Source organism: Copadichromis virginalis, linkage group LG9 (genome assembly GCF_057382275.1).
Source record: "Copadichromis virginalis isolate Kocher_CV1m ecotype Utaka linkage group LG9, C_Virginalis_male_GT1.1, whole genome shotgun sequence".
Lineage (NCBI taxonomy): Eukaryota > Metazoa > Chordata > Actinopteri > Cichliformes > Cichlidae > Copadichromis > Copadichromis virginalis.
The window spans coordinates 31304533-31322723 of NC_140626.1; the positions used below are offsets into that span (position 1 = coordinate 31304533).

The 18191-nt window shown below is 39.1% G+C and overlaps 1 protein-coding gene and 1 long non-coding RNA gene across 3 annotated transcripts in view; one reads left to right on the plus strand and one right to left on the minus strand.

Moving 5' to 3' along the window:
* The first annotated feature begins 1421 nt into the window (after positions 1-1421).
* On the plus strand, positions 1422-9192 carry LOC146702208 (uncharacterized). Its single transcript, XR_014922323.1, has 5 exons — positions 1422-1479; positions 6387-6539; positions 6988-7098; positions 7748-7824; positions 7904-9192. It is a non-coding gene; the product is annotated as an uncharacterized LOC146702208 (long non-coding RNA).
* A 4283-nt stretch (positions 9193-13475) lies between these two features.
* Positions 13476-18191, minus strand: part of LOC146702209 (phospholipase D1-like) — a 52239-nt gene continuing 47523 nt past the window's right edge. For both annotated transcript variants that reach the window (XM_085468926.1, XM_085468927.1), the window contains 4 exons: positions 17435-17569; positions 15614-15767; positions 14700-14817; positions 13476-14440 (listed from right to left, as the gene is read on the minus strand). In XM_085468926.1, the coding sequence (XP_085325052.1) occupies positions 14216-14440; positions 14700-14817; positions 15614-15767; positions 17435-17569 (632 nt within the window). In that variant the 3' untranslated portion in view covers positions 13476-14215. The remainder of the gene's footprint in view (positions 14441-14699; positions 14818-15613; positions 15768-17434; positions 17570-18191) is intronic.

The following is an 18191-nucleotide window of genomic DNA, read 5'->3' on the forward strand; positions in this document are numbered from 1 at the left end:
TTGTACTTAAACTTGTAAGTCTTGGTTCAAACTAGAGATGGCACGATACCACTTTTTTATGTCCGATACCGATATCATAAATTTGGATATCTACCGATACCGATATGAATCCGATATAGTGTTTTTTAATCAACAAAACTGTTTTTTTAAATATCTTGCTGCATTTTGTATAAGTTCATACTCAAGTTTAAAACAACAACAACACTAAAGCTATTCTGTTATACCTGTATGCAAAAAAAAATATTTCATAGTTCAGCAATACTGATCAATCTAATAAACTTAAACCTACACCATCCTCCCTATTCTGGAATTTTAAAGAGCACTTAGCGTAAATATTAAGCAACCTAACTAATAGGGTTAAGCTTAACGCAGGAATGCTTTACAAACATTCAGAGATGGACTTACACACTTGCTTTACTTCTCTCGGGGATAACTTTGTCGGAGATGAAATGCCGGGTTGCTAGCGAAGCTCCAAATGCTATCCAGACCACCGACAGGTCCCGCATGCCACAGCCGCTCTATCACGTGATGCATACTGCTCCGACGTGCTAACGTTCTGAGGTGAGTTACGGCGTGTTGCAAGTTTTGTGAGGTGCTTTCGTGATATTTAATGGATCGGATTACATTTTTTATTTTTCTCCGATATCCGATCCAGTAATTTAGGTCAGTATCGGACCGATACCGATACGTAATATCGCATCGGTCCATCTCTAATGCATACATTTGAATGCTTGTATACTCCATACATGCATGTATACATATGCATGTAGGAACATAATTTCTTTATAGTTTTCCATTACTTAACAGCATAAATTGATATTTTGTTGTTCATACCAGTTTTGTTTTGAGGTTCAAATCCTGAAAATTGGGCCTTCAATTGCATTTTAAAATCTTTGTAAGGTCGTCTCATTAAAAAGTGTTTCAGAGGCAAAGAAGCTAAAAAAAAATTGACAGCACCTTATAAAAACACATTAAATTACATTGTAAATGTAAGTAATTTATGTAGTTTGTAACTTCTAAATAAGTACAAACACTGGGTCACCCTCAGTACCATGCCATAACCTTATCATCTATTATAATAATTTACTATATTATAGAGTTGCTTGCATCATAACTGTGATTTATTTTGGTGTGCACAATGAATTTTCCACTGCTTAAATATCAAATAACAGAATTTGTAACATTTTCCACCACTATTATGAGCCTGAAGGATTAGATGCAAACAACTTCGTTACCTAACTCAGCATACCTGTTTTCAGTGACGCAGGGTGAGGTTTATCAAATGAGGCGACTTGGCTATTTTCCAGATTGAAATTCCTCTTCGTGCAGGTGTTCTATAGGAGTGGCAAAGTTAACTTGGCAAATGATCAAAAATCTCAAGTGTCAAAGAACCAGTTGAAAAGAGCAGAAAACTGAGGACATTTCTGATTTGGCTTTGGGATGTCGGAGGAGAAGCTGAAATCCAAACTACAACTGAGGGTAAGTGCTGACAATAGTGCAGTCAGAGCGGTATCACAGTGTGTTTGTGTAAAGTTTGCTTCCTGTGATTCTCTTCTTTATCAGGAACCATTTTTGAAAGAAGAATGAAACTGTTATTATTAGTTTTATTGCCAGATTTACTAAAACTCTATCATCAGCCACACTTCAAATCCCAGAAAGGCCCAAAAGCCTGAGCTCATAAGTATGTATGAGATGGTTTATGTTACACAATTTGAAACTGGCAAAGTTCAAACCTACTGAAACAGACTTTGGAGTATCAAAATGTTCTATAGTTAAATTACAGGATCAGAGATTCAAGATTTTTATTTGCCATTTGCGCAGAGCTCTCCGGGTCAAGTTACATTTTTACAAGATAAAAACAAAGCAACTAATGGATCAATCATATCAATCATCATGTTTACTATAGACAAAAACACTGTACAGAGAGGATGGTAATGCACTTCTTAGTACTGCAAACATAACATTGCACATTTACACAAATCTGTTTCAGTGAGTATACTGCAACATCAGTCAGTGACTTAATCCCAATGTACATTTGAAGTGAGGTAGTGTTGTGTTATTTTAAGTGTTCAGTGTTTTTTGTTTTGCCATCAGTCGTACAGTGCCGGGGAGGAAGCTGAAAAACCTTGTTCTGTGTGTGACAATGCTGACCGATCTGTTGTGTCTCACGTTGTATGTGCCGTTTTTGTGTCGGAGCAGAGGGTGAGCTGGATGGTGTGAGGAAGAAAGAAAGTAATAATTTCTGCAAATCTCATGTTTTCCAGCTAAATCTGTGACTTTTAACATCTTACGCACTAATGTGCATCAGTTTCTGTGGTGCAACAAATGGGTGAAGTTTGTGAACCACAGTTTTGCTTTGTCTGTTTTGCCGTTATTTGTGTTGGGCATTGTGGATCAGCACCTGCCCTCTTTGCTTAAATAAGATCAAATCTCTTTATCTCTGGCTCTTTATAGCCTGATCCCACTTTCAGAGTCCAGAGTACAATGAAGCAAATTCAACTTTTCCAAGGTTTCTTTTAATAATAATAATGGATTGCATTTATATAGCACTTTTCGAGACCCTAAAAGCACTTTACAGTTGCACTATTCATTCACACACTGGTGGAGGTAAGTTACAGTTGCCACAGGACAAATTGACAGAAGCGAGGCTGCCATATCACACCATCAGCCCCTCTGGCCAACACCAGTGGGTAGTAGGTGAAATGTCTTGCCCAAGGACACAACAACCAAGACAAACACAGCTGGGGATCGAACCAGCAACATTCTGGTTACAAGAGGAGCATATCAACCCCTGAACCACTTTTCCATAGATGGCTTTACTGACCTACCTTAGTTTTGCTGTGCAGCTCCTTTTGTAATCTAGCTAACTCAGTTTTGTCTGCTGCTCAGTGGGAACACTAAATTACAGCAGTTCAACGAGCTTTTCGTGACCTGTGGTGCACTCCCACGCTTCTCTTATTTCTTTAAAAGTAAAACCTACACAGGTGCACATCCACTCAAAATTTGTACTTAGGAATAAAGTTGCTTCTAAGAGAGTTTTGTATCGGTGAAAGACAAAAACCTACAACCAGGCGTTCGTGTTACCTGTGCAAAAGATGGTGACGACAACTTTTTCCAGCAATGCGATTGGAAAATATAAATGCTGGGAAAAAAGTAGAAATTCTTGTGGCTATAGGAAAATCATTATTGATTTCTAAAGCTGGACAAACATGAGGAATTCAAATGAGAGCAGAGGAAAGAAAGGCAAGCTGCGCTTAATTATTCAGCACCTTTCAGACACGAGCTCGACATTCTTTACATAACCTGAGGTGGAAAATAATGATCTTATCTAGAAGAAGCACGAATTGGATGGATGGAATTTATGTGACAGTTTAGGCTTGAGTTTCCGTGACAGCCTTCGCTTTAAGAGTATTATTTGTTTTGTTTTGTTCTTTTTTTTTTACTTCTCTGTCTGGAAAGTGAAGTTAGGGGCGTGGCCAATTGGATTAACACTTGTCCTAACCAGACCTGGACTGGCACCTTTTTAATGTGATCTTTTAGTTTATTAGGGCCCGAGCAGTGAGAGTGCGAATTTTGCACACATGTCAGGTCTGGTGAAATATTTTGTATTTTAATGGTTTTACATATGAGCATTGGAAAATGGCTCTGGAGCGCCACCTATGCATTGTTAAATGCAGCCCTACGAAAACATTGATTGAGCTACATGAATGTATTTTGGCACACACGTGTATCATGCTGTGACGGACAAAAAGTCAGTGGGACCACTGACGCAAACACAACAGGAAGTCCGCCATGTTGGATTGAAGGTGACATTTTGGCTCCGTTTTTCCCATTTCCACGTCTCGTACTTTTGCGAACTCCTCCTTGGGATTTGTTCGTATAAGCTTCATATTTGGTCAGTGTCAACTACACACCTGGGCCATGTTAAATTGCGGAGCTTTTGAGTTTTTGGGATACGGCGTGATCGTGGCGCCACAGCGAATTTCGATGATTTGCCATCAAAATCTTATTGCCTCTCATTCTTTCATACATTGTGCGATCTGGACCAAAGAGCACACATATGATAAGGCTCCAGCCCTGAACAAATTTCAACTGCCATATTTGACATCAAGTAGAGCGCCACCTATTGGGAACAGGAAGTGTCATGTTTTACACTTTGGGGTACAGTATATTGATGGGTAACATCTGCAGCCTCAAATTTTTCCAGGAAAGCCTTAAGGAGTTGGTCTTGGGTTACAATGAAAACTGTGAGTTTTTGTGAAAGGGTGTGAACCCTGCAGCATGGCGAACTTTGATGTCACGCCATGAAAAACAAATTAGTATAACTCAATAAAATCCAGTCTGATCAGTACCAGACTTTACAGGCATGATGTCAGACCCGCCCTGAACAGATTGATGTGCCCATTGTCAGGAATACGCAGAACGCCACCTAGTGGCAACAGGAAATATCATGTCTTTTATTTTGTTGCACTGATTTTTACAGGTTCATCAGGTCCACCTCAAAAGCGGTGGATATTAACATCAGTTCCTCGTGATGCTTCAGTGAGAAAATTGTGACTTTAAACTGAACAACGCACCCTGGTGGCAACGCGGTTCATGATGAAAGATGAAGTAGCTTTAGAGGGGCTTGGAAAGTTTAAAAGCTCTTGAAATTTGACGCACACCTCCAATGTGATGAAGTCTTCCTTGTTATGTGATCATTTTCATGGAATATTGGAAAATGGCTCCACAGCGCCCCTTACAAAATTTCAAAACATCAGCCCCTGCTCTGTGTTTCATCTATGAGTCTGAGACCTGGTAAGCTTATTGAAGATATCAAGATGTACAAAAAAGTCTCTTGGAGCAATATCCCAAATCCAACAGGAAGTCAGCCATTTTAAAATTAAAGTGTCATTTTCGCGACATTTTCCCCTCTTTTCAGGCCTCATACTTAGACGAACTCCTCCAAGGGATTTCATCAAAATGACGTGATCTCCGGTGCAGGGACTCTAAAGACCTTTGTGATATTAAATTGCGACGCTTTTTACGTTTAGGGAAACGGGGTGGTCATGGCGGCACGTGGAGTTTCAATCACTCGCCAAAGAGCAGTAATCTGCTGTCACTCAAAAACACAATGCCCAGTATCTCCCAGACATCGCAGGCTGATTTCTCGATTTCTCAGTAATAGTTAGAGCGCCACCTAGTGGGACGACTATAATCATCATTGAACAAGATGAAATTTTAGCTCGTGGTTCTACGCATGAATTCCATCAATGTGACATCAGATCAGACGTGATGGGTGTAGGTGTTGGGTGTGGCTCGATGCGCCGGGGTGCGAGGGCCCTCATAACGCCTCTTGCAGCTTTAATTATAAATGTAACGGAGAAAAATGGAGCATCTAAGAAATAACAATTTGCAACTGATGAAAATATAAAAGTATAAATATAAAAATATCAAATGAATATAAAATTGCTTTTGTATGGGCTCGTGTTTACTGACAGTCATGTTTCCGACCACCTGTTTAAATTTTGTGTCTGAAGAAAACGTTGTCCAGGGTGAAAGCAGGTGTGGGAACTTAATTGTGCTGTCAGTGAAAATGAAACAGTTTCTACTTGTTTCTACCTGATGCATGACCAAAGAACTCTGCTCTTCATTCATCTGTGTAAAATGAAACGGACATTTTGTGTGTTGACTTTTTTTTTTAATGTTTTTTTCGTTTGTTTGTTTAGTTTGCTTGTAGTCTCTCGTAGAGCAGTTCTGGCCTCCGCAGCCCATATTTAACACCCCTGCTCTGAATCATTGCAGTCAGTGAGTGTGACGCTATCAGTGTGAAGTACTTAGCTGCCTTTACTCAGTTACTCCTCTGTTTTTTTTCTATTTTTTACATTTAATATGTTAAATGCAAAAAATAGAAGAAGAAAAAAGAAGATAAAAAATACAGTTGTTGTTTCGGCAGGCAGCACAGTGCTGTGGTGGTTAGCACTGTTGTCTCACAGCAGGAATGTCCTGAGTGTGACTCCACTGGCTGGGTCCTCCTGTGTGGAGATGGCATGTTCTCCCCATGTGTCCAAAAACATGCATTTAGTGGGGTTAGGTTAATTGGTGATTCTAAATAATAATGAAAGGGCATGCATATAAAAAATATTATTAATAAACCAACAAAATGTATTTTTTTTAAATGAATAACTACATGGATGAGAATGAATGGTTGTCTCTTTCTATGCGACGGACGCAGCTTTATCTCAGAAATACTTAGATGCTATGCTGTAACTATAATTATTCGTGGAGCTCATAAGATGTAATGAATGTTTGAAGTGGTTCCACATTCTTACAGACTAAACCATCTGCCTACTTTCTCTAACAGTGAACAGTTTTGCTCAGTTGTTTATCTTCCTGATCTCATTCAGGTGTTTTGAACCAGTCAAAATGGCGCCCCGTGAAGGATACCAGGATGGAAACATCGCAGAGAAGCACATAGCAGAGACTGGAGCGACCAGCTGGTCCACATTCACAAAGCGTCCCATCAGTCGGTGCTTCAGTTATTACCACAAACATACAGAGTGAGACAACATTTAACATTCAGCTGTTACAGTGACACGAGAAGCTGGCTGTTCCGAACGTGGATCCGTACATGTGTAAAATCACTTAATACCAACCAGTCTTGAGAATAAATGCACTAAATGTAAAGGATGATTAAGAGCTGGTGGTCACAGTGCCCGTGAACGATATTCTTGACTTTCTATTTGAAACTATCTGCAACTGACTATAGATTGATGCCAGCTGTATGTAGAAAATGTCCCAAAGAAGTAACATGGTGCAAACTGTTAAATATAGCTTATAACTTCTAAGTAATAAAACACAAACTTGTTTCAGTTCAGCACACTCCGAGGGCAGCTGCTAAATCCTCAACCCTCGAATGACTGACTTTATTGATCTTCTGTACTTTTACTGCAGCCAGGCTACATTTTTCTCTTTTAGCCAAAGTGACTGAGTGAATCTGTCTTTCAGTGATGAGCTACAGATGGACGCACCGAAGTTTCCCACAGCCAAGTTTCTGCTGATGAAACACAACTGCAACCAGGAGCTGATCGGATCTAAATTGGAGAATGAAAATGTGAAGTAAGCATGATTAAAGGTGCCTTAATTCCCTGTCTTTGTCTTGCTTTCTGATACCTTTATTAAGAAAATGCTAGCTGGTCTAAAATTAGAGGTAACTCCAAGTGTACAAAGTTCATGAAGCAAAACAACAACCAAACTCCAGCAAACACCAGGATCAAACAGGCACAAAGTCAAAGTAAAATAGGACGTGACCTAAAAAGGGTTTGAGGACAAGATTCAGTGTGACTCTGTGGGGAGACTAAAACATAATACAAAGAAAGAGATATAAATACAAATCTCAACCACTCTTAACTAATACAACAACTCAGTGCTGATGGCTGCTCCTCCCTGAGCCTGGTTCTATTGGAGGTTTCTTCCTGTTAAAAGGCAGTTTTTCCTTCCCCGCTGTCGCCAAGTGCTTGCTGTGATTTTCTTTAGGATAAATTACCTTTTAGTAGAAAGTCCTGTTGTGATTTAGCGCTGTATAAATAAACCTGTACTGAACTGAACTTTCTTCACTGTTTGCTTAGTTCACGTGTTTCCCTGTTGTTTTCAGATTTTGTGCAATGCTAAGCTAACCGGCTTCTAGCTGGAACGTCATATTGACAAACTGAGTTGTGTAACAGTTTCAGTGCACTGTTTATAAATGCATGACTTCTTCTTTTTACAGAACTCCGTGTGTGAGGACAAACAGTAGATGTTTTCCCCCCGATTTATAGAGTCCAACCTGAACCTTTGAAAAGACACGTAAGTTTACTTCCTCCTGATCACATTAAACCATGTTGTCTTTTTAATCATATATGCATAATGGAAATATATTTCACAGGTCATGCCTAAGATGAGGAATGAAATCCTTGAGAAGCTCGATCGATTCTTGTAAATCTCCTGCCAAACTCAGAGGGGCATGAAAAGCGAGACTGCCGTTACAGTTGCTGTAAAAAGTAACTAGAAAAAGACGTAAATGCCAACAAAAACAGAGGTGATGCTGTTCAGTTTTGATTGTGTAGATTGTATTTTTCTACATCTGTATTCTCAAGTGTCAAACGTGCATTTGAAACACATCCAAGAATTGGGCCTTAAAGGTTTATTTAACACTGCGAATGCAAAGATAGAACTGGACCAACATGCAGATGACCTGTGGTTATTTAAAGCCTCTGTGGTTTATTTCCATAAAATATGTAAAAACCTGTGAAGTACTGCAGGTGTCTCTTTATGGTGGATAGTCTTTGATACCAGGGTCACGGTTTCCTACCAACAGATTGATTTCCATCATCTTTCCTTATAAGGCAGTGTTGGATGTTTGTTTGTTATGTGTTTTTCATTTCATGTCAACAAATTCCATAAGAAGATTTCTTTAATACTTCAGGTGATTGCTGTGAGTTTTATCAAACAGGGAGAATTTGTCAGTGCTCACTTTCACATCTGGAGTAATCCACATCTGAGTTTTTTGACAATGATCAGCCCAGCGTCACAGAGGAGTGACTGTGTTTATGGGCTTCTTATGGAATTTAAATTGTAGCCATCTGAACGTTTCCACTCGATTTCACTGATATGCCGTTTTTCTTTCATAGAGTTTGTTTGTTCTTGTTGTGGATTCAGTTCAACTGATGTTTGTATTGCGCATCACAGTTTTGTTCCATTTGACGGGAGATTTTTAAAAAGTAGTCGTGTAAATAAAAACATTTAAACTGGTGTGTGTCACAGTAGATTTGAGTAAAAAGAAACTAAAGCATTGGTTTGTAACAGGGACTCAATCTTAAATGAGCTGTGGGTCCCTGCTGGCCACTTTAGTGCTAAAGTAGTACAAATAAATAAGAAAACATCCAGAAATCCAAAAATGTAGTGTTTGTTTTTTTCTTTTCGCCGTTTCTTTCATTTTAAACTGCAAATGTAAACTTGTATTTTGCCTTCATATTAAATCATTTTTTGCTTTTTAAAGAAGAACAACAAACAAATCCCCCTAACAAAAAAAGCAGCTTCAAGGGCCAGATTGCATTGTATTCCTTCACATACACGAGCCACAAGTAGGGGTGATTTTCTTTAGGATAAATTACCTTTCAGTAGAAAGTCCTGTTGTGATTTAGTGCTGTATAAATAAACCTGTACTGAACTGAACTTGTGTGTTTTCCTGGTGCTTTCAAATTTTGTGCAATGCTAAGCTAACCGGCGTCTAGCTGGAGTTTCAGACCCCTGGTTTGAAAGAAAGGATTTTTTTTTTTAAGTAACACTTCCATCATGTGACAAAAGAAAGGCAGGGAAACAGAATGAAATGATTAATATTTAAACAAGTTTCCAAACATTTACCAATAAATGAAGCCATAAAACTACTCACATTAATCACATTAATTTCAGCATTTCATGTTATGAATTTAGCATTTTTGTCAGTTTTAAAGACATTTATGCATTTTATAACTTTGAGAAATAGATGATGAGAATTTAAAAATGTATACCATGTTATTAAGAAATAAAAGGTGTTTTTAAAATTTATTTAAAATGTATTTTTCTACAGTGGATTCTTAGCTGGACGTTCCTATTTCACAAACTTTAAACTTTCCATTTTAATTACAGGAAAAAAAATGTTAATCTTTTATGAATAAAAAGAAATTTTGAATTTCATTCAACAAAAAAGAACAATTGTGATATCATGAAAAAATATGTATTTCCATACAAGGGTTTAAATCCTAAAGAATTAGACTTTGATAATGAAAACATTTTAATATTTAACATCGTAGGTGCTGAACAGCCCATATAGATCCAGCACAGTGAGTGCTTGTGCCTCTGTGTAGATTGACAGAAAACTCTAAAGAAGATGCTACTGAGCGTCTCAGTATAAGTCTGAGTTGAACTGAACTAAGGAATCACTGAACAACATGATCAGATGCTTTTCAATGACTTGTTAACACCTCATTTATTTAATCCATCATTTCAAAAAGCAACACATGATGTGCAGATCACTTTAAGGGGCTGCCACAAAGAAACAAACTGTGCAAATAGTGCATTTTTATAGAGATACAGCAAAAACAAAGGCAGACGAGAGAAAAGCTGAGATTCAAAGAACACGAGCAAACAGTCAGATTTCAGATATATTTCTGTGTTTAAGTTGATTGATTTGAGCTCAGCCTTTTATATTTTAAGCTTCTGATTTAGATTTAATCTGATATCACAAAAGCTGAAAAGGTGAGGAGCTGAGAAAGCGCTGGACCAGGAGGTAGAAACACAGGGAGGTAGAGAGGAAGACTAAACAGAAAGAGCACACTTAAGGTCCAATTTCCAACAACATTAAAGTATCAGGTCTATCTTACAGACAGACACACGATTAGCTTCAACAATGGCTTTAAAGAAAACTGTTCAGCTTATAAAGTTCACACGTTTGTCCGTGACGGTTTAATGGCAACGAGCTGCTGTCATCTGCAGTCAGTAAAGATCCTTACATTTCAAATTTACAGCACAAAACAGCATCATGCAGAGGAACAGACCAACGAGGAAGACACTAATAGTGATGCTGCGTTCCAGATGTGTTAGAAGATCAGAAGATTCTGATGCATGAGGCTTCATGCATCAGAATCTGGTTAATCAGAAGGTATTTAACTGTAAATATTCCAAACCTGCAATAATATCTTTTGGCAACTTGAGGGGAGCAGAAACAAAGTACAAAGACAAAGCTGGTGTAATATCTTCTTGATAACGCACTTAAAGACATATTTTCCACAAGGTGAAGCCATGTTTGCATCCACAAAAGTCCTCTTTTAATCACCAGAAGTTAGGGCTGATTTGAGCAATAAAAAGGTTAAAACTGAAATTGTCTATTTTGACATGGACATGGTCACGGTGATATTTACCCAAATTTTGACATAAATCAGTCAAAGTCCACAAAGTCAATATGAAATCATGAAAGTCTTGTGGTCTGACTTCGTCGCACTTTACACCAAAGTGCAGTTCTGTTCCAAATAGGACCAACACTTAATCCAATTTCAAAGGAACGCCACAAGCATTGAAGGCTTTTGTTTGTTTGATTCTCCTCAACTCTACACAGACTATCCAAGTAGCCGATCAGTATAGTGTTACATGTAGCAGCTGAACTGTAAGAGGCAATTCTTAGAGTAGGTGGAGACCAAATATGCAGCTGAAAGAGTGAAAGTTTGACTTTTGGGGTGAATAGTTGATTCAGGATTGTGAAAATGTGACAGAAGCTACTCTTTTAGATCCCCCATGACTGTTAACACCGGATAATTTAAAATGACTAAAAGGCAGAATGCAAATAGTATCACAAGTATCACAGGCAGACGTCCTGATCTAAGATAAGAGAGCTTTGATTGACTTCATGGTAGCAAAAACATGTGACTGCAGTGTCTCATGGTAGCAACGCTGCACACACAAGTTCACCAAGGGGAGATCTATCCAAGCACCACAGTTCAATCGTTCAGTCAACCAAACATTGGGAATCACCATCTGGAACAGTGACAGACTTTGGCATCATAACTTTCCGAATTAGATTTGATGGATATTCAGCAGGTGAACGCAGTAATGGACAGTCACGTGTCTTTATTCCTGCTGCTTGTCTAAACTGGCAACAGTTTGCAGACACAGTCATCACAACAACTTACTAAAGTGGTAACATGTTCTACCGCCCCCTGGTGGACATAAAACATCCATTATACCAGTGACAAACCAGTATTACCTTTTAATGCAAAGTTAGCCATTGTGGGAAATTTCCGCTTTCTGACACAAAAGAAAATGCAGCAATTTAATAAACTCTTCATGCATGCTTCTCCAAAATAAAATAGCTTTGTACAAGTCTATAATTTCCTAATAGTTTCCTGGAAATAGTGACACGTTGTATGAATTGATCTCAATAACTGGAGTCTTTCTAAAAGTCAACCAATGAAAATAATTTATTACATCTAGAAAAATGTTCCCAATTACACACAAGTAATAAATAAATATTTATTATTATTTAAATCCCCCAATCACCAAGTTACAGTAGTGGTTTCCAGAAAATTATTATTAGGAAATTAGAAACCAGCAACATAGAGCTATATCAGTACAGCTGGTATAAACGTAGGTCACTTGAGGCTTAAGTCATGCAGAATCCACAGTATGAGGAATGTGTGTTAACATCAGCGTACAGTCCGTCATCTTTGGCACGTTTGATTTCCTGTTTGACATAAATATTAAAAGCAGCCACATGAGACAAGTTTAAAAGGAAAACATGTGCAGAGACGCCCGACAGCTCGATCCGGCTCTTCATCCCCGCCTCTGCTCTGCTGGATTTAACGATTTAGTGTCTTTTGAAAGCAGAAGAGTCAGAGCTGGACGTTGCATAGTGTTGTTAGAGAACGGAGGCTCAAGCTGTACTTAAAAAACAAACAAAAAAGGTAGAGTAATAGCTTCACGGTGACAGGGGAATTTCATTTTTTCCTGTAAACACGAGGCCTAGATTTTCAGGCACTGTAGAGTCCATCGCTCCCTCTGTTGCTGGTTTGTACGCCCATGTCTGTTGCTTCTGTTCAGAAGCAACCTGTGTGCACATATGAGCTCTGGGAAGCTGTGGAGTCTCTCTCAGTCTTTGAACATTGTAAGGTTAGGTTCATAGATGTTACATCACAGCTGACGCCATGCTGGAGGTGACGTTTACAAGGCTGTAATCAAAACTGCTGTATGTCTGTAACAAAGAGTCAATTCTGGTTTTTGGAGCTACTAAACACAGAAAGTAACACACACCAAAGAGCCACAACATTTAGGTCTGTCCACCTTCTGTCATAAATCAGATGGTGGATAGTCATGTTAAACATGGCTGAGCCCAAAACTCACACTGCTCCAAACCCTCCGTTTATAAAAATGTTTCCACTATTGGCTCTGTATGATGTCACAAAGTGGGGACAGTCATAATGTGGTCACCCCAGGCTGTGAGAACAGAAGTCCTGGCAGTTTAAATGAATAACATTTGTAATTTTGATGCAATTAAAGATTCTGCCCCAGGGCCCTGGTATGTATCACGATTTCTGCAGACCAAGCTCATGCACATCTACATGCTACCACCCGTTGCAACAGCAGTGGTCTCCTCCACAAAGCAAAAACTGCCCAGGACTTGAGGTCCATGCCCGACCCTAATGACTGTCCTTTAATAATGTGGGCTGCATTGATTGCTCTGCCTGCTCTGGCTCATCCTGCTGATGGTCGACCAGATTTTAGTGGAGTTTAGAAGTTTTGGCCTCTAGGTGGAGATCGTGTTCCCGGGAAGGTTTTGCGTCATGTTTCATCATGCTGGGACGAGACCGCTGCTGTCAGGGAGTGTTGGTAACATAAAAGGGTGTATGCATTTAGTCTGCAACTATCTTTTGATGGGATGCCAGGACTCAAAGCTTCTCAGCAAAGCACTGTTTTTTCACAAGACCTGTCAGAAGGTTTAATGTTGTGGCTGCTTGATGTATGTTCAGGTGTGGTCTCGTATATTCGTTTAGAAACTGGAGCTTATTAGAGTTTTTTCAGATTAGTGTAACTCAAACAAATGTGGGTTTGAACAAACACACAAAAGCCTGCTTGGACAAAATTTGGGGAACTGACCGCATTTTAGTTCCTGCTTTATTGACATGAGTATCCAGAAATATTTCTGCCTTAAGGGCAGACATTCCTCTAAAGCTGCAGCTTAAAGCTCATCACAGTAATTAGTAGGTGTTTCTAAATAATCTCCGATTTCTGTGATTTCCTTGTGTGACACAACCATTTTAAACGGTTTTGACCACACCTGTTTTCCTGTGGCACGCCTGTTGAGGCTGCCAGGTAATCTATTTAAATCACATAAATTGCCTGTTGTCAAATCATTTATTTATCATTTAAACTTCATGTATGATTTTATCTATGATTACTTCATTTTTCCAGTCTCTGCTCTCTGTGAACATGTCAGCATTTTTGACATCGGTCTGTGTGTTTGTGGAGAGTCTCAACTCAGGGAGATGCTGTCTTCTTAACATGCAATCATGAGCTATAATCTATGATGTGAAACAGAGATCATAACATTTAAAAAGCTCCAGCATGACCTCATCTGTTTTTGGTCAGAGCCCCGTCAGACCTCCAGAATGGCGTCAGAGTGTTTTCTATCCACCTTCCACTCAACGAACACAAACGTGCCCCCTCTGCCTCAGGTCCAGACCTCCATGGGCACCATAGCCTCCTTGGAGCCGATGGGTGGAAGCAGGTTTTGTTCAGACAGGAACTGAAGAGGAAACTGAACGAGGAAGCCACGGATCTTCTTCAGCTCCTCCTGAGCCCGAGCCGGGTCCTCCTTGTCCAGGCCGGCCTTGGCCAGGTAGCCCTCCAACTCCATTATGTTACGGACGTCGCTGGATGGCAGACAGCGGAAAACCTGGAGGAGCAGGAGAGAAACAGGAGCTTGGAGCAATTTTTTCATGTCATTATTCAGGATCTATGACTGATTATGTAGTTATAGTATTCCTCCATGACTGTGTGACAGCAAGTGGAAAAGTTCAGCTTTACCTTCAGCTGATATGCTTGTAGTTTTAATATTGACTAAATCATCCATTAAATAATAGAAAACTCATGTAAAAAATATATTTTAGAAAAAGAAAGAAAAAGTTGAGCTGAATACAAAGGAGTACACTCACTCGCTGGTAGATGGAGGCGTTGCGAGCGCTGGTGGACATCCAGACCTCCTTGTAGAAGTGATCGCTGATTGGATCCGAAACATCGATGGTGGGATCTGTGTAAGTGCCGAGGATCGTCCTGATGGACACAGGAGGAGGGTGAGACACACAAAGATATACTGAACAATATAATAAGTAAAAACAGAGCAACAACCTGCTTTAAAATCTTTACATTTCATCATAACATTAAACAACCAAGAGACTTAAAGGGTAGAAAATGAATATAATAGTCATACAAAAATTACACATTTACTTCGAGACAAACTTGAAAAGAATTTAAAAGGCAAATAAGGACTATGTATAAAAATGGATACAATATAGCATAACTTAAAGCTTAAAGGCTGCACTTCAGTCACATCTGGATTGTTTAATTTCATGGATTGAACCACATATTAAGAAGCAGTGACTGTGTGGATGTTTGCACTATCACACCTCTTTTTATCTGTTCTCTGGTTTCTTTTTTTCTTTTTGAAAGACAACAATGTAACTAACTAATCAGGATCTAGATGTCAGTATGGATGCAGAAACTCAAGTCGTGCGTGATGTGAAGGGAAATTTCCAAACTGGCAGAGGTGTGCAGTCTGAGACTGTTTGAAAGTCTGAGAAGTTTGAAATCTGCACCCAGTGAGAGGTGGTGAAGAGCAGAATCCATGTCAGAAAACAAGGAGGTTAAGAGAGCAGTAATGCACTAATATTAAATGAATCTGAAAGAAGGGTTTTGCCTCAAACACGCTCCTTCAGGCTGGGACTGAACCTCCCATTCTTTCACCACGTTAGCGTTGGACAGCTGATTTGAGAATGTATGTTTCCAGTTATCATCATCATTAAATAATCAAATAAGCCTTTCTAATGTGTAATTGCACATTTTTCAGTACTTGAAGCACTCGAGCCGGAGCTGCAGGGCGTATTTTCCCGCCTTGTACGGCTCTCCGTCCATCACCGAGTCCACCATCTCCGAGTCCTCCACGATCACCGCCACCTCACTGTCCCGCTTTCCCAGCATGCTCCGGTCGTTGATGTTGGCAGAACCTGAAGAAACCGAGGATCAAACCAGGCGTCAGGGGACAGAAAGCACCAGCAGGGGGCGCTGCAACACTGGATTTTAGACTGTTTAGGTTTCTGCTGTTCAGGCTGTTTGCAGCTCTCTCACAGCCAGTTTGAGTGTACTGGAGGTTTTCACTTCACTTTATGTTAGAATCACATCCTAATCATAAGACCTGCAGCTAAACAAATACATTTCACTAAAACTACCACGAGACACTAAAAGACTTAATTACAATTAATTCAACAGGAGAGTTTTTGTTAAATAAAAGTTTACTTTTACTTTCTTGTGCTAATTCAGCTTTTTAGGGAAATGTTTTTCTTTTAAACTTGTCTTTGTGGGTGCGGGCAAAATAAAAGCACCAACTTTCCATTTAAAAACAGAGAAAAACGCATTTATTCCTAAATTTACTTACGATGCAAACAGCAACAAAACAGTCAAGACATCAGCAACATATCCTGACAGTATTATAGGATGCTGACACTGTTCAGTGGTCAAGAGTTACTGCCAACTATCACCTAAGCTTAGAGATGATTCACAGAAAAGAGATCTTGAGATGAAGTTTGGAGGAGGAAGTTCTGCTCCCTCAGATTATCTCTTTATTCTGGCCGAGTATTTTTGTTATTTTAACCATCACTTCCCCACATTGTCAACCAATATTTATAATACTGATGTCACCACATTATCAGATAATTCTGCCTTTGAAATCTACTGTACTAACTCTCCTCCCCATCACCACCACATCCGTCCGGGTGTCAACGACTCTCAGATTATCCGTACACAACACTCTGGGCCTTTCTTATGAAAACATCTGAGAAACTCAATCATTGCCTCCCAAATTAACCCATCAGTCTCATTTTATATCTCGATATATAAAAAAGTGGCTTTAGATGACGCCACTTGTGGCCACAAGTGGTGCCCTCCCACAGTGGGTTTAAAACCTGAACTAAAAACCTCGAGATTTTAATTCAAGCGCCTGAAACTCTGAAACTGTCCACAGTAAGAAGGTAACATTTTTAAACAGCATCATTTAATATTAAAACAAACAAACAAAAATGTAATACCCTGCGTTTGGTTGTTTACATGAAATGATCCTGATGATTTTATAACACACAAACCAAGAAGTCAAATCTAAGGAATCCACTTCAGTAATTTCCTTAGATTCACTCATTTTTGTCTTTTACTTCAAACATTTATTTGCAAAAATAAGAAAACTTATTGTCTTTTACAGCTACTATGACATCAGTGATCAAAATAATGTATAAATTATACTATTTATTGGAAATTCTGTAATTCTGAATTAAATTATTAAAACTCTTATAGCAATTTCCAAATAAAACCAGAGTTGTGGAAGCACGCGTCTTTAAATGAACTTATAAACCGAATAGATCATCAGCTTCCTGTAAAGCACAGCATCTTCCACTAATCTGCACAAAAGACAAACTCTCATCAGAAACAGGTGTTTGATTTCATCTCTCTCCATCTTTGAAAACGGTCTTATCTTGTGGAAACTGAGTCGTGACTTTGTTTTGAACCATTTTAAAAACATCTAAAATCTTCTGACACGTCTCACTCTGCAGCTCTCATTTCTCGCTTCTCTATTATACATGTTCAGGGTGGAATTTAATTCCTATACTCAGTTGAAGCTGCTCACCGATGACGACGGTGTTGTCGTCCGCGATGAGCATCTTGCTGTGGACATAGATGAGCTCAGTGACGAGCTTCCCCTCCAGATCAGTGTGAGTCCTCAGACCAGCGATGGAGATGTAGTTTATCCAGTTATCTCCCACTGCAAGCAAACACCACACAGTTACAATCACATCAGTATTTTAGCAGTTTGGGGGTTTTGATCATTGAAATTGTATAGAAAGAGCAGAAAATCCACACCGTCACCTAGTGTTTGCTCATAAGGAACTGACTGATGCGCTTCTCTGGCTAATACTATCGATTATTTATCTTACAATATAAAAGTGTGAGTTGGTGATATACAAATGAAACCGAAGTGAGCGAGGGAACTACGAATAAAATGTTCAAACCGACTCAGGTAAGAGCTTCATTGCTACAACTACAATTTACAGGAAAACATTGCTGAAGTTACTGTAACAATCTACACTGTAACTGGAATCCCATTTTAACACTGCGCTGCAATGACTTGAATGGCATGGACGGTGTCATTTTAGGGATAAAAGGAGTTTCTGGTTACTACACAAGTTAGGACGTAGATTTCCCGCAGAAGTATAAACCAAGCTTTAGGCATTACTGCACAAATATACACGATAAACAGGATTTGAGATTAAAAGTCTATCTAAGATTCAGCTGACTGTAAATAAACTGCTTTTTTCAGAACTAATTTATTAACTTAACCCTACATATGTTAAAGGCTGTGACACAATGATGGAAAATACAGTGCA